Source organism: Takifugu flavidus, chromosome 17 (assembly GCF_003711565.1).
Source record: "Takifugu flavidus isolate HTHZ2018 chromosome 17, ASM371156v2, whole genome shotgun sequence".
NCBI lineage: Eukaryota > Metazoa > Chordata > Actinopteri > Tetraodontiformes > Tetraodontidae > Takifugu > Takifugu flavidus.
In genome coordinates, this window is record NC_079536.1 from 5911961 (window position 1) to 5939167 (window position 27207).

General features: G+C 46.3%; 4 protein-coding genes across 5 annotated transcripts; 2 read left to right on the forward strand and 2 right to left on the reverse strand.

Annotated features, from left to right (window-relative positions):
- Nucleotides 1–1342: 1342 nt before the first annotated feature.
- Nucleotides 1343–5777, reverse strand: rnf6 (ring finger protein (C3H2C3 type) 6). 2 transcript variants are annotated; one of them, XM_057013181.1, is made up of 4 exons: nt 5660–5777; nt 4491–4645; nt 4229–4393; nt 1343–4022 (listed from the first exon to the last, which is right to left on the reverse strand). In XM_057013181.1, the coding sequence occupies exons 2-4, from the start codon at nt 4630–4632 to the stop codon at nt 2182–2184; spliced, it is 2148 nt and encodes a 715-aa protein (XP_056869161.1). In that variant the 5' UTR covers nt 4633–4645; nt 5660–5777; the 3' UTR covers nt 1343–2181. The 2 variants fall into 2 exon arrangements, with proteins under 2 accessions (XP_056869161.1, XP_056869162.1); XM_057013182.1 differs by lacking the exon at nt 5660–5777 and adding an exon at nt 4942–5158.
- Nucleotides 5778–6229: 452 nt separating this feature from the next.
- On the forward strand, nt 6230–12367 carry cdk8 (cyclin dependent kinase 8). Its single transcript, XM_057013324.1, has 13 exons — nt 6230–6669; nt 7748–7823; nt 8111–8221; nt 8534–8674; nt 9347–9404; nt 9495–9626; nt 9705–9848; nt 10176–10245; nt 10388–10460; nt 10579–10676; nt 10841–10919; nt 10999–11154; nt 11375–12367. The coding sequence occupies exons 1-13, from the start codon at nt 6542–6544 to the stop codon at nt 11498–11500; spliced, it is 1392 nt and encodes a 463-aa protein (XP_056869304.1). The 5' UTR covers nt 6230–6541; the 3' UTR covers nt 11501–12367.
- A 748-nt stretch (nt 12368–13115) lies between these two features.
- wasf3b (WASP family member 3b) lies at nt 13116–21337 on the forward strand. The gene is made up of 9 exons (XM_057012720.1): nt 13116–13256; nt 16266–16422; nt 18266–18400; nt 18489–18642; nt 18804–18921; nt 19049–19230; nt 19363–19638; nt 19953–20260; nt 20342–21337. The coding sequence occupies exons 2-9, from the start codon at nt 16290–16292 to the stop codon at nt 20497–20499; spliced, it is 1464 nt and encodes a 487-aa protein (XP_056868700.1). The 5' UTR covers nt 13116–13256; nt 16266–16289; the 3' UTR covers nt 20500–21337.
- Nucleotides 21338–21649: 312 nt separating this feature from the next.
- On the reverse strand, nt 21650–27114 carry gpr12 (G protein-coupled receptor 12). Its single transcript, XM_057012723.1, has 2 exons — nt 26857–27114; nt 21650–26053 (listed from the first exon to the last, which is right to left on the reverse strand). The coding sequence occupies exon 2, from the start codon at nt 26039–26041 to the stop codon at nt 25016–25018; it is 1026 nt and encodes a 341-aa protein (XP_056868703.1). The 5' UTR covers nt 26042–26053; nt 26857–27114; the 3' UTR covers nt 21650–25015.
- Between the last annotated feature and the right edge of the window lie 93 nt (nt 27115–27207).

Here is a 27207-nt window from a genome sequence, read left to right on the forward strand (position 1 = left end):
TAAAGCAGGCGATAACGGCGTCTAAAAAAACCATTTATATTTAATTTATGGTTATATTTTTTAAAAGATGTAATTTAGCAGTGCATCATACGTACATACATACACACACACACACATACATACATGATACAGGCAGTTAAAGGGTAGGCCAATAAAAAAGCCTAAATTTAATTTGAGTTGTGTATGTATGTATGTAAATACGAAATATTATTCATACGTATTTGATTTGGAGTTACAAAAACATTTTAAAATACTGACTAGAACTGAAGACTGTCGGATAAAAATAACAGTAAGTCTGATTTATACAAGCATTAGACCTTCCTTAGCAATACATTGGACTATATTTTCAATTAGAATGCAATGAGAAACTCAATGCAAATGTCCGTGGAAACAGGAAGTTTAGTTTTAATTAAACATTGAACATATACAATAAGCAAAAATATGACATGTAACTTTAAAATCTCTTGTGCTGCCACGATACGTCCTCTGTACGACTCTACATCAGTTGGGACCCAAATATTAACACTCACATACCTCTAGGCATAACAAAGCTGTATTTATTCTTGTTAAAGAGCAGAGAAAACCCCCATGTCTTCATTTTATTACATAGTAACATTTTCCTCTAAACAGCTTCATTTATTCCCATCATTGTAACATAATAGTATCTCAAAAGTTGATTCCCATCTTTTTAAATAGGAAAAGAATAAATATTCACTTCATGAGTGACCACAACACTTGTCTCACGGCGGCCTGTTGACCGCAACCTTTCCGAGAAACCTGCTTTACTGTTACTTTTCCTCCACCATCCACACATACACGTGCACACGCAATTCAGCCATATCATATCTGACCTTTCTCACAGTCTGTATTATACTGCAGCATTCCTGCAGTTGTATTTGTGACGTTGCAGCTCGTGTTGTGTCAGTGATGCACAAAGTGAGCAGGGTGGCAAAACACTGGTGGTGAAGCGGTCCATTTCAGCTACTCTAAAGACGGTCAGTATTTAATGGCATGTAAAAAAAAACAAACGTGTACATGAATATTATATTACTGTCTAAATTAGGTGATGCACTGGAAACTGAAAGACAGCAATCAATGCAGAGCGACAGACCAAACTGGAAATATATGGTTGAACAAACAATACAAACTGCAGTTTTACAGCAAGAGCCCCAAACTTCGAACAGCAGCGGTCATGACTCAGAAAGTTAGAATGAGCAGAACGTTAAACACTGTTTATTCAATGTGCAATCTGGGTATCTGCTCTGTATCAGAGTTAATGTTATCTAATAAATGTTATGCCAAGGAGGAAACAGCAACTTGGATGCCAAAAAAACAACAGCTGCAGGGTAAAACATTGTGTTTTATAGCGTGAGATAATAATAATGTATTACAAAGTAAATAGAAATACCACCAAAGAAACAGCTCTTTCCAAACTGGACAACTCAAACCAAATAACTGCTATGAATTGTAGACTTCAATTTCTTTCAAGCAAAGCTGCAAATATGGAAAAATTATTACACTTTTAGTGATGATTTCATGGTTGAATTCTATGGGGGTACCAGATGATAACTTCTCATACAGAAGTACAGAATATAACATAGTTTAACTTAAATAGAACGTTCATAAAAATCCATAAATGCCTCTCTTATTCAACTTAAAACTCAATTCAACATATTAAAATTGTGAACATAAAAAACAATTTCTCTGCTTCCATTCTAAACAAATTACATGTGAGGGACACACCGTTTCCTATTCTTTCAATACAAGTGGTGGAGACTTATTTACAGCTTAAAATACATAAACCATGTGGATGTTAAGTCCAGTAGCAACAGAGAGATGCCACACATGACACAAGAGTCTGAGATGAGCAAGTAGTGGCTACCGGAGCTCCTCCAAAGACATCTACTAACCTTTGAAGCTTTATGACAAAGACCAGAAAAAGCACATGAGAAAAAATAAGCTGGTGAAAACAATTCTAAAAAAATAAAGATCTGTTAATTCTCTGCATTTATAGTTCCTTTTTTTAACTGCACATTTGGTTTGACTTTCAACTTCAACACAATGGATATTTTGAGGAAAATTTAACCATGAAAGAGCTATGTATGTACATGCAAAGCCCATCTGGATCCGTCCTGCTCAACCGGCCGAAAGCGCCTTGGCAGTCTTCCTTGAGCACGTCGGTCAGTCACGATGTGCTGTAAGGATGGGCTGCCTACAGATGGGGCAGGTGTTGTTTTCAGAGAGCCAACGGTCAATACAGTGGATGTGAAATTCATGCGAGCACGGCAGACGACGCAACTTGTTGCCTTGAGCGTACTCGTTGATGCACACGCTGCAAGCCCGGCCTATCTCGCCCTCCAGGCTGGCCTGGCCGTAGGTACGCGTTGCTAGATTGTCAATCTGCTCCTTCGTCAGGCCTCGGTGATGTTCGTCATCCTCATCGTCATTAAGCAGGAAGAAGTGAGCCAGCCGCAGGATGGGTAGAGTACCATTTTCTACCAGGTTGTTCGTGTCCCTGCTGGTAGCCCGTCCTCCTATAGTGTTCACTACCTCTCCTCCCAGCCTGGCATGTCCACTATGGTCCTCACCGACCACCAAGCCCACCCTTTCGTGATCTACTGCGGCTGTATCAAACTGACCGGCGTGGCTCTCGTTTGGATTCAGACGACCGGCTGGGTTGGTGTTGCCATTGGCGCCACTGGCATTTGTGTGGCTAGGAGCAACAGTTTCAGAATCAGCCTCCGTCTCCATTAGCGAGCTCAGTTCTCCGAATCCAGTCATAATTTGACGTAGGATGGAACGCAGGGCCGTAGAGTTGGGCTCTCCCAGCCCTGTCTCACTGATGCGCCTCAGGGGGATTCTAATAGTACTTACATAGGTGCGGATCCCAGCTCGTTCTGAGCGGGAAATGGTGCGTCTAAATCCACCGCTCTCCGTTTCAAAAGTGACAGTGTTCTCAGCGACACGGGCACGAGAACGTGTTCTACTCGCAATGCTGTCCCGATCGCGGTTTTCACCAGGTCGGATGCGTCTCACCTGTAGATCCAGCATGATTGTAGGATGTCGTCGTACTGCAGAACTTCCTGCTCCAGTTACTTGAGATTCACTCTCACGTTCTGCAGTCTCTACTACCGGCTCGGTGGGAACTGCGGGTTCTGCCACAGCCACCCCTGTTTCCAAGGAAACCGAGCTCGTGCCGCTGCCTGGTTCAAAAGTATGGATTGTAGAGCCATTGCCGCTGCTGTTCGACGGTGAATTATTACTAGCAACGAGTAATCTGTGCAAGGGTGAACGGCTTCGTCTCGACAAGCGGGATGAAACGCTGCTCGCAGCTGTAGCTCTCCGTGCACGACCACGGGATCGAGTCCTACTGGCACGCGTTTCGTTTCCATCTGCTGGGGCCTGAGATGCTGCCTGAGATGACACACGGGGACAGTCTATAGAAGCAGACATACTCTCACTGCTTTGCTCCAACTCTACATTGGAGGTTTGTTGTTGCAGACTGGCGATCTGCTCCTCAGGAGAACTTGGAAGAGTCGGAGTAGGTGCTAAAGACGGCACGTTGGCACTTCTCTGAGCAGCCGTTGGGGTGACTGTTGTAGGAAGTACAGGGGGACTCAGAGGAACAGCAGTATTGCTGCTGCGTCTGCGCCGCGTCTGCATTCTCCTAAGGGCTGGACGGGCAGTGGAGTATGGCCCTGGCCTTGGAGTGCTTGAAGGAAGAGAGCTGGAAAAAGATGAAGAGGTACGTATGGCGGGGGAGATCGACGCTGGGACAGGCACTGGTAGCTCGGCAGTGTCCGCAGGATCATTATGCTCTCCTGGTTCTGGCTGATCGTGGTTGATGTTGATTTCTAAACTAAACCGAAATTCTCCACTGTTGGGGTTGGTCCGGCTGACAGCACGCCAGGTCTGGTTGCCGCTCTGCCCACTACGAGTGGCATTACCGGTACGTCTGAAAGTGTTTAACCACTCTAGCAATGAGTCGCCATTAGAGGTTTCCGCTCCAGGATCTGTACCCCCTGCAAACATAAGTAAGGGGTAAGACTGTCGTTTACCCTTCAGGCATGTATCCTTGTAAGACAGATTGACTTACAGTGTCTGCTTTATACATTTTTGCTCAGAAAAAAGTCAGGATATCACCTACAGCTAGTGCCAATCGTTGTGTCACAGCCTATCACAACTGAAAACCTAAATTGGGAAGGGTCCAAGAGAAATTGCTCCCTACCTGGGGCTTGTCGTCCTCCAGCCCTTCTCTCTTCTCCCTCACCGCTGCTACCTTGTTGCTCTTCAGCATTAGCAGGCTGTGGCTGCTGCTCATGAGGAGGTTGAGATGACATGCGTTCTTTTGCTCCATCAAGTCGCTGCTGGAGCTCTTCGGCAGTCACCTCACCTATGGTCAGGTACAACAGAAGCAAACAATGATGGTTAATGTGTATCTTATGCTGCCCAAAAAATTGGTTGGTTTTCTTTGATGTGGCTGTGCTTACCAGGAGTGCCAAGCAGGTTGCCATCTCTCATTAAGCGATACTCCTCTTCACTCAGGTCATTAATAAAATGATAGTAAGCCTCCTCTCGCTGAAGCCGCTCTGCCTGCCTCCTCCGTTCATCTCCCCCACCAGGAGGGTCCATCACTGTTAAAATGCTGGAGAGATGCATGGGGGTATCAGTAAACGTGAGATGCCATATAGACACATGATAAATCTAAGAACCAGGGTTTAAGACGACACAAAACACCACTGTTCACACGTATATGATAGACTGTCGTTTTATCTATTGGTCAAAACAGCACGCTAACAGCTAGTGATGCCTTTACGTAATTAAATAGAACGACGACGTTCGTTTCTACATTCATTTACGTATATAAATAGACACAACATGCAGGATTCATGGTAGCAGAAAATTGGCCAAAATGCAATGCAGTTCTATTTGTCCGATTACCTTGCAGTGACTAAGCTTTAACCAAGGGCAACAGTTAAGCCAACGCCATCCGTTTTTTCTCTAAACGCTCCATTTGTAACAGACCGAGCATGGATGCAGCGAATTGGCCGACGATTAGAATAACGTAAAATAACGCTAAATCATCCCTTATTAGGAAACGATAGTAATTAGGTGGTCCACATTAGCCAAGTTCCTGTAGCTACGGAAGGCCATGTTGAAGAGTGTACAATAAAGCAACAAAACTGGCGTTGTCATCGTGGGCAGCAACCAATCACCGGCCTAGCCTTAATGACAGACAGGCCGGGCAACCAATCTCTATTTTACAAAGGTTGAAAACTAAACGCAGGTCTACTCAATGGGGCAAACAAGAAAGACAAAGAATCGAATCTGTTAGCGACGGTTACAATGATATGAAGGTCCATTAGCATCACTAATTAATGAATAAATGTCCGACCCAAACAGTCAGTGCTGTGGACTGAGCCAAGTGTCATTATGAATGCGCAACGCTAAAGTTGCTAGCAGAGAACTAGCAAATTAGCACATCCTAACGCTAGCGGATAGCAGTCCATCGATACCAGGGCTAGCTGAGGGCTGTAATGCAGGTAAAGTCTAGATATACAAACGTGAAAACCCTTTCACCGATTACTCAGCTTACATGATAAAGTATGCTTCACGGTATGGCAGACATGACAATGACATTAAGAAAACGTATGGCTACCTGACAAGCAGCGGTAATATGGACGGGTTCCTTTGCTCTCTGCTCTGAGAACCAAGATGGGAACAGTGGTGCTACCCTACCGAGTCGGCCAGAAACATCCTCTATGCTACATTAGTTCCGGCGTAAAACCCGCTTGGCATCAATGTTCAACGTTTGTTGTGAAAATGGACACAGCTGGTGTTATCTATCAATTAGCTGTAAATAACGGTTGTATAGGATGCATCGAGCATTTTTAAAAACATTTTACTCTATAGTATTGACACTACCTCGGGACTAAGTTGTAATGCATTACTTTTTTATTTTGGTACTTTAAAAAATGTTCATATTGTGTGGTTGCTCATATTTATAGTGTCACTGTGTTTCAAAGAAAACAAGACGTTTTTTAGTCGTGTTGTCATTTTTAGAGTGTATGTATACAACTCAATATGAGCTTAATATTTTGTGGAAGCTAATTAGATGTTATATAAATGTACAGTCGCACTCTATTGCTTTTACTGCTGAGTGTGTGTGTGTGTGGGGGGGGGGGGGGGGGGGGGGGGGTTGACTTTGCGACACTTTACGACAGTGAAGTGCAAGAATACGTCGTCGTTACCGAGTGAAGTGCGTCTCTTTGGAGCAGATACCGGCTGAGAGAAACGCAGCAATAAGAGAAAGGAATATATTTCGGGCTACATCGGACCTCTGCAAATCCCCTCCAATGGTGCAAATTATTTGCCTCGAAAACTTGATGTAGTAGCCGGGCCGAAGAAAGAAGGGCCACGCTGGGGAAGGCAACTAGCCGAATTACCAAATCGAGCTCGTCTGAGTAGCTTAGTTGCCTCCCAGAACGCAGCTTTTAAAAAGAAAAGGAAGCGAGCGTGTTAAGTCCAAACAGGGGTGAAAATGGACTATGATTTTAAAGTGAAACTCACCGGCGAAAGAGAGCGTGTCGAGGACTTGTTCGAGTACGAAGGATGCAAAGTGGGAAGAGGCACCTACGGTCATGTATATAAGGCGAAGAGAAAAGATGGGTGAGTTGATGACCAGCCAGGCCTCTAGCCACTGAAGCCTTCACAAGCCCCCGACTGTAGGTTGATTGCAGTGTATTTTTTATTTTATTTTAGTTTGCCCACGGAGGCTGCCATTGTGTGTAACGGGCTTCTATCACGAGCCGCTAAAGATCTTTGGAAAAAATGAGCTCTGGAATTAATTTGCCAGCTGTGTCCTGATGCTGTGGCACACTTTGCCCGTTTTTGTTGAAACATTTCTGGGCTGTCATTTTTGCCAGAATCTCGGTTTTGCAGCTGGTTTTGTTCCCCGCGATTCAAATTAGATACCAGTGGAATTAACCTTCGGATAGAGCAGGTGCATGGGCACATTCTGTCTGAGGATTTGGGATTTTTCCATGAAGATTCAGTGTGAATGCTTAGAATTGCAAAACGGATTTATGATGCAACAGCTTCGAAGCCTTCTTTCCATTTTCTCCATTTAGACACAGCACGTATTGTGGAGGACAAATGGGGCATAAGCTGCAGAAGTCCCCAGCTGGACTTTAACTGTAGTTTAATGTCAACAGCATCATAATGTGCAGAATGCCATATAGGGGCACCACCCTCCATCATTTATATCCAGCTTTCATACCTATTACAAGCAGGGCTGGATGGAGCTGAAGGCAGCCAGAGCCACATAAACTGTATTTGGTGCATTATTGCAGCAGAACCACAGTAAAGTATTTAAAGATGTTTCTGGTTCTGGAGAATCTGCGTGCTAATTTGTGCTGCAGCAGTTGGATGAGGCCTGAGGAGACAAAAAGTGTGGGTTTATGAGACGTTCTAGTCAAGGTGGTGGGAGGGGTTGTGCACTATTCATTCAAGTGAGAGTGGGTCCCTGTGCTGCGTTTGTCCGCCACCAGCTGCCAGGCAGCGCCCGGTTTCTTTCCCTCCTATTGTCTTGAGCCTCAGAGGTGAGCTTGATTACACAAATCTGGAGGTAGTGCAACCTCAGCCTCACGGCCGTGCCGGCTACCGGTTCTCCGGTTTATGCATCTTTGTAAACGGCTCTCAGGGGTTCAGGTCTGGGTATGATATCGCTCTGCATCTGTTTTTGTAGGAAGGATGACAAGGACTACGCTCTTAAGCAGATTGAAGGCACTGGCATCTCCATGTCAGCCTGCAGAGAGATTGCAGTAAGAACTGTTTCAGTCTGTCCTTTCATTCCATCTCTATTAAACACTGAAAGTTTCATCATGTAATGTCAAAATCACCTTTACTAAGAAGCTTTTGTAGTTCTAAATATGCTGTTGGACATTCTATTACATTAAAACCTTTTTAATCATTAATGTATTCATCTATGTACAGTCATGACAATTCTCCCTGTCTGGTGAGGTAGTCACGGCAACGTGCCTGTTTGTCATTCATGATGTATGGAGTGGGACTATGTGGCCGATCCCCTAATTGAGTTTTTACCCCACAGCTGCTTCGGGAGCTTAAGCACCCCAACGTCATCTCGCTGCAGAAGGTTTTCCTATCGCACGCAGATCGTAAAGTCTGGCTGCTGTTTGACTATGCTGAACATGATCTCTGGGTAAAAATATACACGCGCCCGCACATACACACACACACACACACACTCACACACACACACACACACACACACACACACACACACTCCAAACGTACAGCTAGGCAGTGCTGAAAATGAAATGGTTGATTATGAGTTGGAATGCATGTGAATGTTTTCTAGAGTATTTGTGTCGGTCATATCTTTGTTATAAATCAAATCTCGGTTCCGCAACAATGATACAGCGCTACACATTCCTGTCTTGTGAAAATAGAAACCTTTCTCAGATATCCATCAACCACAATGACTCTTTTTTTTTTTTTGTTCTTTGTTTAGCACATTATAAAGTTTCACAGAGCATCCAAGGCCAACAAGAAGCCACTTCAGCTGCCTAGGGGAATGGTCAAGTCTTTGCTCTACCAAATCCTGGACGGCATCCATTACCTTCATGCTAACTGGGTTCTTCACAGAGACCTTGTAAGAGACAAAAAGAGAGGAGATATATTGAGACTGAGGCTAAAACAGATGAATAGATAATTATGGGTGGTATGTGAAGTTTAGTCAATGTGTATGGGTTAATTATAGCTCTGGTCTAACAGGTTTAAATCTTTTCAAACCTGTGCTACAGAGTAGGACTCATTAGTTTGTTTACTAAGGATTTCAAAATATGTGACATTCCTAAATTTTGTATATATGTCTGAGTAATTTACTGTTTAATTTAATGAACCCTTTGTTTTTCTGATATCTTGACTGCAATTGAGCCGTTTTGGAGCAAATTAGATTTGTGTTCCATTTCTGTGTGTGTAATTTATTAATGTAATATTATATAAATGTAAATAATTAAGTTTGATTTTTTTAGACCTGTCGTGAAGGGATCATGGTTTGATCATATGTCACATGCTCTTGACTAATTAAGTTGAACAGTTTTATCTGTGCATCAAATGAGACTTTGGAGATAACAAAAACAATTTTCCAGGATTATCATATAAACATGGGGTGGAACTTTAACACCCCTATTCAGGCAGCGGTTGACTTATTTGTCCACCAGAGGGCAGCAACAAAGCGTTGCAAGAGAGCTTTAAATTGTATTCCAGATTAATGGAAATCAGTATAATAATTCTTCCTCTTTGTCTCTTTTCCTTTCGTCAGAAACCAGCTAACATCTTAGTGATGGGAGAAGGTCCTGAAAGGGGTAGAGTAAAGATTGGTATGTAGCGAGTACTGTTTTATGTCACTGCTTACGGTATATTTGTCATTACATAACCCTCTCTAATTTGGCTATCCCTCCATCCTGCAGCTGACATGGGATTCGCCCGTCTCTTCAATTCACCGCTGAAGCCTTTAGCCGATCTTGACCCGGTGGTGGTCACTTTCTGGTACAGAGCGCCGGAGCTTTTGCTCGGGGCTCGGCATTACACCAAAGCCATCGGTGAGAGTCACTCCCACGGAGCAGCATTCCCCTGCGTAAACACAACCACTTATTCAGGTTTGACTGTTTTTCTTTCAGACATCTGGGCGATTGGCTGCATCTTTGCAGAGCTGCTGACGTCTGAGCCCATATTTCACTGTCGCCAAGAAGATATCAAGACCAGTAACCCTTACCACCATGACCAACTGGACCGCATCTTTAATGTCATGGGCTTTCCTGCAGGTGCTACAAGAGTAGAGGGGAAATTATTAAATTTGATACATTGGGATTTGTTTTTTTTAAATTAATTCTATTTTTCAGCATGTATTGTGTTTAAACTTGAGGGTTTTTTCATGTATAAAGAGCTCAATGTTGTATTTAAGTCCCCCTACATTAGCTAGCTTTGATTTTGATCCAAACTGACAATAAAATTAATGCTTAGTAAACATTTCTAGGGGGGGTTATGCATGTCTAAGATATAAAACTTGTAATCTGGATTTTACAATCCAGTAATCTGTTCTTTAAGGAGCGTGTGATGTGCTGTAATCCTGCATCTCCCTCACTCAACAGATAAAGACTGGGAGGACATCAAAAAGATGCCAGAACACTCCACACTAATGAAAGACTTTCGGAGGAATACGTAAGAGCAGAGCAGCACCATCCCAGAAAATAAGATACAGGAACACACACTTCTACTCTTTGGTCTATGTAAACGTTGTGTTGTTAAGAGGTGAAGCTTCTATACATTCTTCTTCTGAATATTTGTTCTTTCTTTGTCACAGATACACAAACTGCAGCCTTATAAAATACATGGAAAAACATAAAGTTAAACCAGACAGCAAAGCATTCCATTTGGTGAGTTGGAATAATTCTGGAGTAAGAAAGCCACGGCTATTTTTGCTAATTTTGCCCTCTTTTTTGATTGATTCCAACAACTGTTTTGAGGCTCATGTTGTCCATCCCTTCCCCTAAGTTGCAAAAGCTGTTGACAATGGATCCCATCCGTAGAATCACATCCGAGCAGGCCATGCAAGATCCTTACTTTTTGGAGGAGCCGCTGCCTACCTCTGAGTCAGTGCACACAAACCACACAGTGTACACTTCACTGAATAGTGAGGCTGCTGAGGTTCAGCCAAGGACCAAAAGAGTAGCCTGGTTGTCTTATTTAATAGCCCTGAGCCAAACAAGACATTTCCACAGTTGACAAGCCTTTTTGCGTTTTGTTTTGTCTTTAGTGTGTTTGCAGGTTGTCAGATTCCTTACCCCAAGAGAGAGTTCTTAACAGAAGAAGAGCCTGAGGACAAGGCCGACAAAGTAAGGAAGAGCAAAGAGGTCAGCATATTGATGAGAAACTGAATAATATTAATAAAAAAATAATCTTTGTAATTATTAGAAAAACCAGCAGCAGCAGGGAAACAACCACACAAACGGGGCGGGCCACACGGGCAACCCTGACAACAGCCATGCCCAGGGCCCCCCCCTGAAGAAAGTACGAGTTGTCCCGCCCACCACTACCTCAGGTGGCCTCATCATGACCTCAGACTACCAGGTAGATGCCCTTGGCATCACTGTATTTTTTTGATATGATGTTGCTTCATTGATGCATGTTATGACCTCTGCCTTGGGGTGGCGCCCTTGAGTAGATCTGGTGCGTTCTCAAGGAGATACAGGTTAATTATTATGCTTCAGTGGACAAATATTCAGGAGGTACATATACATAAAGCATTGGGTTTTGCTTGTGTTAAGGTGTTTTGTTTGCTTCCCTGCAGCGCTCCAATCCACATGCTGCCTACCAGAACCCTGGACCAAGCACATCACTGCCCCAAAGCAGCATGGGATACTCCTCTACCTCCCAACAGCCACCCCAGTACTCCCACCAGACCCACCGCTACTGAAAAAACCCCGCCATCATACACATGCACAGACCCATCCTCGTATTTTAACACGTACACACAATCACAGTCCTCGCCAACCCCACCTAAACGAATGTACTGAGGGATGCTGGGATATCTGCAACATTAACAATAAGAGCCTCTCTAAGAAATACCAGAGAGCACTTTGCTGCAATGCTCTGCTTGGGCACAGTGAAACAGTCTTCTTCACGTTAAAACATGGTCACCCCAGTATTGGAAACACAGGTTTTGAGTAAAATTCGATGGTGGGAGGATGAGAAGATATCACAATGGAATCCGGTCTGTTTCCTTGACTCAAACTGGATCTAACCAGCCACTTGTCTCCACACCTCTGCCTACATCCTACCCCCCTGTACCTGTTGAAGATCGGATGAGACTGAAAGCTGCTATGTGACTGCCAGCGGTGACAGATTCCCTGTCCGACTGTCCTCCTGTCTGTCCGTTTTGTCTGTATGTTTATTTCGTGTGCGTTTGTGTGAGTGTGGGCCCCTAGCCGGGGCCCTAGCTGCTGTGAAGCACGCTGGGAGGATGTAGGGCCCCTACAGCCGTGGCTTTGAGGGTTTTCGGAAAGGACAAGAAGTAACAACGAAAAAAAAAAAAAAAGATTTTAGTAGTTTATAAATTAATCTGTTTTCACGGTTTTGTTTTTCGAAGCGAGAGTCGCGACGCAGCCAGTGCTGACTGAGCGCTCAACTGCTGTATGCTCTGGGTAAGCCTTACAACACGATGACAAAACCAATCAATTGCATGGGGGATGGCAGACGGAACATGCATTGTACTGTATTGTAATGAAATATTTTACATGAAGCAAGTATCCTTACAATAAAAGTGGAAATGTTGGTATTGTTACATTGTGGTATTTTTGTTGTCCTCTCTTCCTCATTGCATTGCAGGCAGGAAATCATTTTTGATACATTGATATATCTAATGTTCTTTGCACAAGAGAGGCTAAGCTATCAAATGATACAAATGTTTCAATACAAAAGCCACAAATACTTACACTGTATCATCAAAATCACACATGAAATGAAGAATTCCTTTGAACCCTGCATTCCTGAACTGCCCTGTGAAATGCCAGAGTCACGCTTGTACTTTACTAGAGGGGTAGGATTAAATATATATGATAAACTGACAGCTGTATGACACATGGAGACCATTTCTGCTCCTTAAAACAACTGCATTTTAAATAATGGAAGTCTTTTGCTCCACGATGGACGGGTTCCACTCTCTGCTTTTCTGATTTCCTGAGCCCACCTCAGTATCGCTTAGATCTAAATATATCAGGGCCTTTCATTAAATCCTTTCCTGAAGGATGCTGCATGTACTCAATTGAGGTTATAATCATTGATTACAATTACTATTACTAAAACCAAGTTCTTTCAGGCGATTTTTTTTCTCTTGTCAATGAACTGGTGTTCCCAACATCAATCATTTGACAGGGAACGGGGCGTAGTTGCAAAAACACCGTTAAGCTCTTCAGCAACGCCCGACGTTAGCCCCGCCTCCTTCATTCTTAAACACGGCTGGAACTGACAAAGCCAATTGGTTACAACGGCTGTCCATCATGTGTTAAAGCCTCTGCTGCGATTTCTGATTGGTAGCTGTGACCAGCAGACACGCCCCCGGTTCCCTTTTTCCCTGGAGTGGCCAGACTGGCTGGGGGACGGATGGAAGAGCTAATGGGAGTACCTAACGGGACATGCGGACGAGCTGAATCCTTCTAATATTTGAAGTGCTGGTGAGGATCTTATGATACTTTTTCTAACCGCCACTAATATCGCCGTTAATTTAGACGATGAAGAATTTATCGCTAAGTCTTTTGACCGTAGCCTCGTTTGTCAAAAGTAAGAAGTCGAGCGCTGAATATGAGCTAGCTAACCGAGTGGTCAGTGGACCCCCCCCAGTGGAGGATAATAGACGGACTCCCCGCGGCTCAACTTATGAAAATCGAATATATTTTAATCCTGGCCAGCGTGAATCAGATCTATTATATGTTTCTGTCCACTGTCGCGTGTTATCTGATTAGTGCACCGGCACCGAAGCGTTGGTTCCGTTTCATATGGGAACAGACAGGAATTCACAAGAACCGGCAACGAACAGATGTGGGTCAGTCCATCAGTAACGGGAAGCGACGGTGCGGAACAGTGATTGATCGGGGCTGCCATTAGTTTGCGTGCGTGCGTGCGTGCGTGCGTGTCGACCAGCCTATTGAGACGAGATGAGAAGCGAGATCAACTTAAGCGTGGCATGCATGTGATAATTGTCTAGGATGTGTGCATCAAAACTGTGTCATGCATACATGCAGTCTGTGTTTTTATCCTAGTCGCCATCATCATCACGTGTTTCCCGACTTTACAGACAATAATAAAGTGATGGTCCAGATCTGGGGCCCATTCTGCACTCAGCTGAGACACTTTTACACCCCCTACATGCACGGCACAATTAATGTTTCATGACAGGTGCCCCTGAGTAATACTGGGATGTTCTTGGACATGCACCATTTTCTTTTTACGTCATATTTAGGGCAGTGTGACCTGACGTAATCCAGACTGCATTTTTCATCACATCAGAGCAAGCAAAACAGCCTGCAAGAGGCTCTACTAGGCTCATAAATGCGTAATGACCCCCGTCAGATCTTAATGGAGCTCTCACATCTGTAGTAAAAGCCTCTTCTATTGGTGTGTAGAGATGTAGGCATCTTGAAGGCATCCTGGGGGAAGTTTTTACTCTAAATGCAACTTGAAAGTTGCCCTAAAGAAAGTTCTTTCCCGACGCGGGGGCCGTTTACACAGTACTGATGGAACAGAGATTACCTGGTGTGTTTGTGGGTGTTTGCGTGCCTGAATGCCGGAGTAGGCGTGGGGCAATAAATTAAGCATCTATACACAAAAAAAAAGAAAAACAGGTAATGCTCAGAACTGGAGTGAGAATCGGTGTTTGGAAGGATCCGCTTATGTGCTGGTCCATGGCGTGGGTTTGATGGGTGTATGGTGCTCTCCTTGTTTTTGCCTGTCTTCCTCCCTGAGTGAGTGGAGGATGAGGAGGAGGAAGGGGGGGGGGGGGGTGAGCTGGGTATGTTTTATTGCAAGGGGGCTTAAAGGAGGCTGGAGAGGAGGAGGGGGAGGATGCATGGGAGAGTTAGCACTGTTGCCGTGTGAACGGAGCTCTATTGTCCCGGGAACCTTTCAGCGGTTTCCCCGATGTCCCTGCTCCAGCCCATCCCCCCATCGCACAGTTTTTAACCCTCGCACTCAAATTTAAAGCACACGGGGGAAGCGTTTCCCACTTCTTAATGTTTAACGCAGCCCTTTCGCTATTTCCCTCTGTCTCTCCTCTCTAAATACTCTCCTAATTTTACAGAAGCAAAGGCGGCCTCTCCCTCCCCCCTGCTCGCCCCCGGTTCCTCATTATTTCGCCTCATTGATGTGACTGTCATGCTGCACAAACCGTATGAGCCATTTAATTTCCACCTCCTCCTTATCCTACACTTCCAAAGCACAGTGCTTCCCACATGCTAATGTAGCCTGATAAATCCATCGCACTGGGGCCCTTTTGCCTGGACGGCGTCCTTTGTCGCAGCACATCATGACGTAATTTTACCCTTTGTTTACTCTTATTGGCACGAGGCTACGGGGTGTCGCAGGGGGTCGCTAGCTGAGAAAACAGTGCCAGATGAGGACTCGGCTGGTGGGAATTGGCCTCAGCGAACACAAGTGTCTCTTTTCTGTCTTTGGACAGCTGTAGAGACACAGGCTGCAATTACTGTCGCTTCCTGTCGAGACACTGATAGCAAAGCATTGAATTGTTGACTATTAAATGCATTGATGATCTAACCCCACGCCTATTTCGGTCTTTTGAGATAATTATTCACGTGTAATAAAGGTAAATATTTTCTGTTCCTTGAGACACCTATACTTAGTGATACATGTGATTTTTTTCCCCTAGGCTATTATTAGGCACTTTTTTTCATTGACCGACCTCAAAGTCACTTTATTCTGAGGTAATTTATTTATGTTTCTGGCGTGGCTGCAGAGAAACATTGGATTTGGGGATCTAAAAACGGTGTGAGGTGGTTTATTTCTGCCTCCGTGCATCGTTTCTGTGTGGTTCTTTCCGAGTGTTGGGACAGGAAGAAAAGATGTGACACAGGAGGACCAGGAAACAGGAGGCAGTCCAAGGTCACAAAAACAGGAAGCAGGAAGACGCTCCGATAAGATGGTCCTCGGCAGTGAACCCTTACGTTTCGCCTAGTTTGAGTGCTTGTCTGTTGTCCTCTGAACTTCAGAGAGATTGGAGCGATCAAAGGCTTTTCTCATTTACCGCCGTGCATGGGAAGCAGACGGGAGTGATGCTGCGGGTGCATTTGAAGCTTCAGGAGTTTGTCTTGCTCGGTGCAGCATATTTATTTATGTAAATCGTCCGTCGATGTGGTTTTCCCTTGTTTTCTGGTCGGTTTCGGTTTTTCCGACCGTATCCATGAAACGCTGTTTGTGTCGGGATTCCAGCTGGGCCTGTGACAAGCCGGCCTGGGATTAGCTGGCATCTTTCCTTCTCTAATGCTTTAATCTCTTTGCTGGTTGCCACGAGTCTTCTGGCTTTGGGACACTTTTGGTTATCTGTTAGTTCTCCATCCACAGGCCCATCTGTGTTTTCTTTGTGTCCACGCCCAGTGGAATAATAACTATTAACACAAATGGAGCCTGTCAGAGTGGAACTCGCCGTATAATTTTCTGTGTTTTTCCAACAGATCGGGACGGAGCGAGGCCTCACCATGCCGCTGGTGAAGAGGAACATCGACCCCCGTCACCTCTGCCGAGGGGAGCTCCCCGAGGGCATCGGCAGCGAGCTGGAGTGTGTGATGAACAACACGCTCTCCGCCATTATCCGTCAGCTCAGCAGCCTGAGTAAGGCGCCCACTGTTACAGAGAAGCACACGCGTACATTGAAGCATTTGGCTGGAGAACACAGCTGCTGCGAGACTCCCATATGGGGAAATAAAAGAAAGGGGAACGTCTGCGTGAGCATAAAACTGATGGAAACGATGGCCCCCGCGGCCTTTTCTGTGGCACCGCGTGGTTTGATCACATGATTGCATCATTAATCCCGAAACTGTGATTGATTTAGGGTTGTTGTGACTCGAAGCCCCTGGGCCCCGGCAGACTTAGAGCACCCTCACGCTGGAACACAGAGGATGAAATGTAATCCTTTTAGAAGGCTCTGCAAAAATGGACTTATCCTGACAGCTCTGTGTGTGGGTGGGTGGGTGTGTGTGTGTTTTTGACCTTTTGAGGACCTTTCCTGCTGTAAGTACAACCCCTGTCAGGACGCGTGCGTCTCGTGGGTCACCAACAGTCTTAATGCTGCAATGCATAATTTCTGACATTTGATTTGGAGTTAGCCGTGCACACTGAATGCACATCAATGCTCTCTTCTAACAAGGCTAGTAAGTGTGTTTCAGTGTTCTTTCTGGACAAAGGATGGAGGGCGCTACTCAGATGAACATTTTACACCGATGGGCCGATGATGTATAAATGTGAGCCGTCTGTTTTGCTCTCCTCTATTGTGTTAGGTTCCTGCTTTGGGAGTGGACCTTTCAGCAGCAGCTGCGGAAGTTGTAAATATAGAAAACGAGCGACAGAGGGAGAGCTACAAAGGCCCGGAGGGGCAGATCTACAGACTACATACGTTTGCGTGGTTGTGTGCTGATGCCTGCGTGTATGTGGAGCGTAAGATTCCTCAGGAAGGGTCAGAGCTGCCGCTTCTCAGCAGGCCAAGTCTGCGATTCCGACTTCCTCTTGGTCATTTTCCCGCTGCGCATCCTGTCAGCATGAGGGACACAAATAACCCCCAGCGTTCGCGTGGGTTTTCTTTAACACATTTTCACACAAATCTATGATTACGCAACACAGCGAAAGGGTTCCTGGTGGGTTTGACCCATTGACAACCTTGTTGATTTTTTTTTTGTTTCTTAGATTATCAAACATGACGTCTAAAGCTCACATAACCTCGGGTTTATTGCTCCATTAACCTTGAACAGAAAGGTGCTTCTTGCTTGCATCTTTTCATTTGCGCTACTTCCTCCCTCGCCCCCCCCTCAGTAAAACCTTTCCCAGCTTTTTCTGTTTAAACACAAGGTTACCACCTTTAATTTGGCAGTGCCGTCCTACAATTTCCAAAATGCGCTGTGATCTATTCTGGAAATATTAATCTGGAAGTCTTTAGAAACTTTAAAGCTTTTGCCAGATACAATTGGGGGGGGTGATTTTGTAAGAAATCCAACTGTGGGGGGGGGTTTATATGCAAGGCATTTCTGGGAACTTCCTGTGCTAATTTCCCAGTTCTCTTATATCACAGCTGGAGCAACAGCTTTTCATCCTTTAGGTCTTTACGTCCAGCAAAGGCTCATTTGTGATGGTTCGGCTCAGAACGTGCGAACATATGGGGTCTGTCAGGGGTCAGTAAGTCTGGAAGTGATTAGGCCATAAGTAAAACTTGAGAAGCGCGAAACATTTCTGCCGTTTCAGGCACTAAAACGCACAACTAGAATGATATAAGTGTGATTGGGCTGGATCTCTGCAGTCAGAACGCTTTCATTTATTCATGAGAATGCAATTTCCCGTACAGACTCCACGTCGTGTCACGTTACTTCCACCAGGTCTCTGCGGATAATGGATACGAGATAATGGTTACGAGCCTCCATTTTTGTCTAAAATTTCCCGTTTTTCTTTTTCTGTCATTCTATTCCAGGCAAACACGCGGAGGATATTTTTGGCGAACTGTTCAATGAGGCCAACACCTTCTATTTGCGTGCCAACTCGCTCCAAGACCGTATCGACCGGCTGGCCGTGAAGGTCACACAGCTGGACTCCACCGTGGAAGAAGGTGGGTCAGATGTTAGAGCAGCGGGTCGTCACTCGTCTTTTTCTCTTTTTTTTCCCCTGTCGCATTGGCTTTTTCCCTCTCTTATCAGTTTCTCTTCAAGACATCAACATGAGGAAAGCCTTCAAGAGCTCCACCACTCAGGATCAGCAGGTGGTGTCCAAGAGCAGCGTTCCCAATCCCGTACGAGAGATGTACAACGTTAGCGACAAGCCGCCGCCGCTCAGCATCCTCTCTGCTTACAGGTCCACGAGTTTAATACTCAGCACTGATAAAATAAGCTTTGATCAGGGAATCTGGGCTTTTCTGGACTACATTAAACCACATCTCTATGATTCTTTTGTGTCTTTTCATTATTAAATGTCCAGTTCTGTTGCTTTGATTTGTAACCTTTGCGTTTATATAGGGATGATCACAAGGAAGCGCTCAAGTTCTACACCGATCCGTCGTACTTCTTTGACTTGTGGAAGGAGAAGATGTTGCAGGACACAGAGGATAAGAGGAAAGAGAAGCGGAAGCAGAAGGTGCAAAACAATCCGCCTTGTTTTTTGTTTATTAATTCCATTTTGCTGAGCAGATTGAAGGACCAGGCCAGAACGCTTTCTATATATAGCGTCGTCTAAATACCAGTTTGTTCGTTTTACTCGTTAGGAGCAGAGGCGTTGTGTGGACGGAACGCTGCAGAGGGAGGTAAAGAAGGTCCGGAAGGCGCGGAACCGTCGGCAAGAGTGGAACATGATGGCTCTGGATAAAGAGCTGAGGCCAGACCATCGACACACTATACACCGGGACAGAGGGGCTTCCTCTGAGGGTTCGATGTCACCAGAGAACAGGTAGATCCCTATTTCTTATCACTTTCTATGTTACCACTGATCCAGCCTAATGGAGAAGGCATCAGCCTCCGGAGCTGGGGATTAGTTGGATCTCTGTGGGGTTGATAAAGTCCCTTTTTGTGTCCGTTTCAGGGGTCACGGACCTGATCAACATCACTACCCTAACTCTATGAACCATGCGGGCCATGCCCACACCTATTCCGGCCCACCTCCCAGCATCCTCGCTGCTCAGATGGCTGCAGGTCATGGCCCCCGAGGAGGAAGTGAGCATGATAGCCGAAGCAGAACTATGATGGCCTATCAGGGTGGAACGCTGGGTCGTACTCACCACCAACAAGTCCCACTGCCACCTCCTCCCACCGAAGCCATGAACGGTGGCTCTATGTCCCTCCCACCGATGGAATACAGGTAAACGTAAAAGACAGTGTCAAGGAGAGGCATTTTTAACCATTTTTAAGTTTGACCATATTGCAACTGAAATATAAATGCATATGCTTTGTATTTGTTAAGGTTTTCTTTTTATTTCTATAGAAAAAGTCATATTTCTTTCTTAATTTATATAATGGGTTCTGTAGTTATTCAACTGTATGACTTCATTTATTTGAACTGTGTGTTTATGCTGCCATCTAGTGGCAGATGTGCTTTATTTCTCAGTAAAAATGCCTCGCAAAGCAGAATGCAAAGTGCTAACGCTTCATTTTTTTAATTTACTTTTCTCACAGTATGGACGGCTATGCCAACACTGGCCCTCCTCCCCCTCCCCCAGCCCCACTCATCCCATCTGCCCAAACTGCCTTTGCCTCGCCTCCCGGAGGTCCGATGTCTCCAGGGCCAATGGCTGGCATGGGCGGCTACGCTCCACCTCCGCCACCTGTATCTGGAGCCCATGCTGCTCCGCCTCCCCCCGGCCCTCCTCCTCCTCCCCTCTCAGGTGGTGCGTCTCACCTTACAACACGCAAGATGTCCTCCACACCTGCCGAGACCACGGTCAACGACGCTCGCAGCGATCTCCTGGCTGCCATACGTATGGGTAAGCAGTCGCATGCACTTATCTGTCCTTTCCGTGGTAGCACAGCGAAACCTTTAATGTTATCTCATCATTACCTCGCAGGCATCCAGCTGAAGAAAGTGCAGGAGCAGCAAGAGCAGCAGGCTAAGCGAGAGCCAGTTGGAAACGATGTAGCTACCATCCTGTCGCGACGCATCGCTGTGGAATACTCCGACTCCGAAGACGACTCTGAGTTGGAGGACAACGACTGGTCCGATTAACCCCTGAACGTACACACCAAGCGTCATTTCACACCAACTTGATAACTGGCCCCAACATCCTGTTGGTTCTTATGTTCTAGCAACTGCTGTATAAATCACTCACCATGGAGAACCCACTATATATGGTATATAAATGAAATATTTTATGGTGCAAAGCTGTCGATCACCAAAGGGAGCTGGGTGGAAATTGTGAATACACACGCAGTGTCTACAGTAAATATCCCCGGTGCATCATCGTCGTTTCCCCTCCAGTGTGTTTCCGCTAGTCTCCCCAAATCAAGTTGGTGCGCAAAGGCCGTAAGACACAATCAACCTCACGCTCATTCAAAAGAATGCCCACAGTACCACACCCACAGGTCACCACGCACAACACGCCTACACACAATCACACACTGTTGGTTGATATAAGCTGAATGGTCCAAAACTGGAAACATGGGGGTGTATTCAAGATGCAAAGACGTTAAAATATATTATAATGGAGGACCACTTTCTGAAACACTAACATAATAACTTTTTCTTTAACGCATTGTGAATACACCCCAGTGTCTGTTTGTCTTCCTATAATAACACCATAGTCACCCCGTGATGGTGCTTATCTCATATATAGTCCATGCTTGGGAGTGTTAGAACAATTAGCAACTTTCCTCTTGAGCTAACCTGTGTACTTATTTTTTAAATGTTTTTACTGAAACGCTTTGGCAGAAATCCAAGGTGAATTTGTAATGTGACAATAACTGTATGTGAAGATAACGGAGGGCGATAATGGATTCAGGAAAGAAGAGAGCAACCCAAATGCTGGATGAGACGGGAGCTGTATATAAAGTCTTATTGGTCGTAACTATGAGATTTGATTGAGCCACTGCGTCTGCGATCGATCACTGCTGTGCGGGGGGGGGGGGGGGGGGTTGATGGGGGGATGAATATGAGTGCGTGAGCTCTGAAACCTTTGACCCAGAGGAAAATAAAATGAGGAATGAAGGATCACGGCTGGAATTGACGTGTCTTTACTTGTCTGCCCTCGTGCACACAGAGACATAACTGGCTTTAATTCCTGGGTTTCCGTGGAAACAGAGCAGCCCAGATGGGATCGCCAGGGAAACGGCGGAGTGAGAAAATGAGAGGCGGAAAAACAAATTAGCCGACACGGGAGTTTTATGCACAGCACGTTTTTCCTCTTTTTTTCTTTTTTTTTAATACAAAATTAACAAGATCTTTCGATTGAGTGAACAAACCAAAGCAATAAAAAGTACAACTAACACCTTGAAAAAATAGACAACCACGTTCACACACATTTTTGACAATATCCCAGTTAAGTTAGTGCATGTTGATTATCCTTTATACGTTTCATTTTGCAGATACTTAAATTTGTTGTGCCATTTTGATCCCAAAAAAATAAAGTGCATTTCACATTGAAAACTACACGTACGTCTACACCAGATGCACTCACAGGCCCTTGAGTGTTTTGATATTTAGCTCTATATTAGTAACCATTGAAAAGACAGCCAGCTCCTGCCTAATGGAACACTTATTTCTGGCTACACAATTTCTCAACCCCCCACCCCCTCCCCCCCAAACACCTCCTTCCCACCCATTGTTTCCTTTACACACAAGGTAGTGTACCGTCACACCTAGGAACCATTCATTAGATCAACAGGTGTGTGTATACAGACAAATATTACATCCAACAGCACAGTCTCACTATAATCGTGGATACGAAGCCCTTGTTCACACCTGTTCTACGATGCAGATCCTCCACAATACTGAAGAAAACATTCAGCAATCAGTAGTGTGTGTGGACTGGTGTCCCCCATCCCCCACCCCCCACACACACCTCACCCAAACATGCCTTATCAGTGGTGCTCCCTCGTTCTTTCACCAGCATTTTACACGCTGGCGCAGGAGGGGAAAAGAAAGAAAGTATGCCTTCAAAACGGGGCAGCCGGACTCATCCCATAATTTGACTGGCTTTGGTAGCACCATGCACGGTGTGTATAAAATCCCTCATCTTAAGCATGCTGTATTTACAGGGACAGACGACGCCGGGCGGGGATACCGATCAAACAAGTGATTATTACTACATTCAGAAGGCGTTTACAGTGCCGATATATCGTACAACATTGGAATGAGTCCAGGCCGGATTAAAGTGGAAAAAAATAGAACTTTTTCAATGAATATAACAAAATAGACTTTTATCCAAAGGTAAAGGAATAGGGGGGCTGCGATGGGGGTTTGACGTGCCAGCCTGAGCCGTTGATGCTCTTAGAACAACAGCCAAATACAGTCTGACACTGCATGAGTTCACACGCACAGGCTGCATCCCAGCACTCAGAAAAACACTCTCCCGTCTCCTTCATCAACACCTCAGCCACTGAGGCCAACTGAGGCTGGGGGGGGTGGAATGACGGTGGCAGCATTTCTCTTGGCATTTGGAATGGGCCTTTTGCTAGCTCATAAAATCTCTGTGAGGTCACTTAACAGACGCCTGCATCAACCAGACTGTATTGATTTAAAACATCAACAGTGGTAACGAAGAGCCAGGAAACACAGCAGGACAGTTCGCACGAGTCCATTTTTACTTTGGCTTGAAGTGCAGGAGCTTCCACCTTCCTGGTCCTGTCTACCAAAAAGCTCTTCAAACACAATAACGGTGGGGTCACTTCGCTTAGAAACGACCGGAAGACTGGCGGCATTGTCCTTAAAGGTCAGGGCGGGTCATGTTCCCTCATCCCATTTTTACCTCCCCTGCACAAAGGAGAGACTCGATGGTCTCAGCTGCTGAATCACGGACGCGTACCAGAGGCCACGAAACTCATACGGACGCACAGACAAAAGGCCCGGATCACACACAGACACCCAGGGTCACGACACTGCGTACAGGTTATACCGTGTTCTCACAGAAGGTACAGGCAAAGAAACGTTCAGGCTCGAACGACGCGGCGGCGGAGGACAAACGCTGACGAATGAGACAAAGGAACCGTCGGCTCGTATCCAGCCCTGGTGTGACATCTACCACTTATTAGAAGGTGTTATTGTGGCGGCGTACGATGATGTTATTGCTGCCTGAGTATTGCTTCCTGCCACCGATATTAACTCCTCGCGTCCCGGTTATTGCTGACGTGATCCCGTGGGCTTTGCTAACTCATGCGGAGCGCCGGAGGACGGCGGCCGACTCAGAGCAGCTCCATTTCGACTAAAAGCAACTCTATGGGAACGCCTCGGAGCTAGCTCCAAACGGGGAGGTTCTTCTCGAGACCACGAAGGAACGCAAACAATGCAATACACGTGAGATCCACTATTAGAAATATTAAGGTCATGCTGATGTGGGGGGGGCGGGGGGGTGACACAGCACGTGTCTGATTTATCACAACCAACGCATGAGGGATAGAGGAGATTTGTGCTTGTCGCATGCAGAGTGCACTTCAGGCTAGCATGCAGAGCATCAGTTTGTGTGGGTCTAAACAAAAGATCAGATTTGGATCGGATCAGATCAATAAATATAATCAAATTAGTCAAATCTCCTGTAGGGATTATTTCAAGGATGTTTTAATTATATCTAAAGAATACAATATATATATATATATATATAGATATTTTTATTTCTAAATAAATTGTGCAGAAATTGACATTACATTCCCAAAAATGTCACATTTAGAAAGTAAACGCAGATAGAAAAAAAAGTGGTTACCTAATCTGATAAACATATGCTATATTAGGTTTGGAGCCTGGGTTAATTATTAAAGAAGAAGGAGGGGTTAATAGGGGGGCGGTCTTGAGTGTCCCAGACGCAAACTGAACTGAAACGCATTCACGCACAGACCCGGGTGACGCGGAGAACACGAAACGGCTGGATTTCTTTCCCGGCGTCTGTGGAGGACGCAGGGCGCGGATCAGAGAGCGCCGGCGTCTATTTTTAGCTCGGCGCGACTGTTTAGCTTTCGACGCACGTTCAAAGTGCAGCAACAGCGCACCAGGATGCTGCTCCAGACCGGCTTTAAGTGGAAACGCACGAGCATTCATCCGCGGCCCCTCTCGCTCCTCCTCGCTCCCTCCGAACGCGCGTGCGGCTTCATTTACCGGCCGTGCGTTTTTACGCGCAGAGGCGAACGGACAATCGCGCCTTTTTTGACAAAAATGAGAACATGTCACCCCAAAGTATACCCGAACTGTGTACACGTGATATAAGCGGTGCTGTGGCTCACTGATGCTCTCTTTGCAGAACAGAGGAAGGGCGTGGCGCCGGTTGAACAGGAGGGAGCAGGATACAGCCCGCGCACTGACGGCCCTCTTTTGGGGGAAGACAGTGGTAAGTGCAATGGAGGGAAAACACTATTCGTTCATGTGGGCTGTGGATAGCTCACAGGCTTCTTTTGGAAGCCCCACCAAACAGAAGCACAGCCCCAGACATCTGCTGCCTCCCCTGACCTCCGCCGCTGCTGCTCTGTTTTACACCAGACAGATCCAGTGAGAAGCAGAGCTGAACCAGGCCTTCTCTTTCTTCCTGCTCAGGCCTGCTCAGTCACACGTCGCTAGGGGTCCTTGCGCGATGGGCCACGCTAGCTGGCACGCATCCACAGCACACCAGCCACAGCGCCTTCTGGATCTCCTGGTTCCTGAAGGCGTAGATGACCGGGTTGATGACAGAGTTGTAGGTAGCAGGCACCAGGGTAGCGTAAGTGTAGAGCGGGGGGTAGGTGTAGTCGGCGATGAGGGAATAGACGGTAAATGGCATCCAGCAGGCGGCAAAGGTACCCAGGATGATTGCCAGCGTGGACACGCCCTTCCGCGTCGTGACGTAGTGTGGCGTGGCGGCCAAGAAATGATGTTGGAGGGCGATCTGGTGAGCGTGGCGCATCACAATCTTGCAGATCTGGACGTAGAGTTGCAGCATGAGACCGAAGAGCAGCAAGAAGGAGACGGAAAGGACGGCAATGTTGTTTTTCGTCAGCGGCCGCACCACACTGCACGTGGCCTCCTCTGCCAGGCAGTTGACCCCTGTCACTGGTAGCAGGCCCAGACATAACGAGAGGCCCCAGAGCAGCACCAGCATGGTGTAGGTGAAGGCCGCCGTCCGCTCCGAGTTGTAGGTGAGGGCATAATAAAGCGACAGGTAGCGGTCGATGGTGATCGCCAGCAGGCTGAAAACAGAGGCGGAGAACGAGGCCACCACCAGGCCCACGGTCAGCAACTGTGCAGCATCGGAGCGGAGCAGGTAGGCACAGGTGAAGTGAAGCACCAGGCCCAGGCCAGCCAGCAGGTCAGCCAGCGCAAGGCTGCCGATCAGCAGGAACATGGGGGCTCTGAGCGCCGGGTTCTGCCAGATTACCAGCACCACCAGGGCGTTCTCACAGGCAATCAGAGTCCCAGAAGTGCACAACACGATGTCCCAGGGGTTGACGAACAGGGGCATCTGACTGGGCGCCAGAGACTCAGGTGGGAAGGTCCCCAGGCCGGTGCCGTTGTTCGCCAGTCCCCCGGTGCCGCTCACCCACGCTGTCGAGTCGGGGTTCAGCCAGCTGGAGGTGGCAGCTGGCGCTTCACTCATTGTGCCCCCCGTCTAAAATCCCAAAAGATGAAATACACAATATAAAACAACGGCGGCGACTGTTAGAGGCGCCACTCTTAAAGCATCATATCATGAATCCTGTAACATGTCTAATAAACGCGTTATTTTCTAATGTTCTAAAAACGCATCATAACAACACACAACAAACTCAATAGCCCTTTAAAAAACATCACCACAAATATAGTTTCTTAAAAGCTGTATAAAAAATGCATGCACGAGTGGCAAAAATAGCAAAGGCAGCCTCCCCCCATGCCCCCACCGCTGTGCGCGTCGCTGGATTGGACGTTATAAAGACAAGTTTTATTTATTCCACAGCACAAAACCCCCGATGACGGATACCCAAATAAAAATACAAAATTGTGGCTTTGTTCCTCTGGGTAAATAATTAATTAATGTGCCGGCATGAAAATATTCCTATTCCCATTTGTGCGGCCTGTGTTACCACACGTGATGATCATGACTTATTAATGCCTGCGGGAGGGAGATCTATTAAGCAGTCTATTGGAAATCACACCGAAAGCTTTGCGGTACATTTTAGGCCACGTTTCTATGGAATATATTGATAAATGTCAGGCGCTTATTTCCAAGAAAGAGGCGGAAGACGCCGCAGCCGCCAGGGAAATATACCTCCAACCCTATAGATGCCATGTGGAACTACGCCTGTCTGCATTTTGCATAAGAGAAACACAGCAGCTGCTCCACGTCAGCACAAGGATGCTGGAGTGGAGGGAAGATGGGGTGGTGGGGGCTGCATTTGCCATGCATGTGAAGGATGCTCGAAACACCCAACCTACCTTGAGTCTGTGAGGTGCGACTAGATGGAAGAGCGACAGTCTTGTATTTCCATGTTATTGATGAGGATGGTGCGGCGAAGCCGGGGCTGTGGTGCGGGCGGGGGGGTTTGCTGGTTCCGTCTGCCGAAGTGCCAGGAGATCGGAGCGGCTCTGTCGTTAAGGGCTGGTCGCCGCGGACTGCGGCTGTGCGGTAGGAGCGGCGAGGCGAGCGGCGAGCGGAGCAGCGGCGAAAGATGGGGAGGGGGAGGGAGATGGAGAGAGGGAAGGAGGGAGGGAGGGAGGGGGGAGTCGATAATGAAGGTGGAGTCCCAAACGGAACAGACCCAGGAGAGTGTTTTAAGTCCGCTAAAT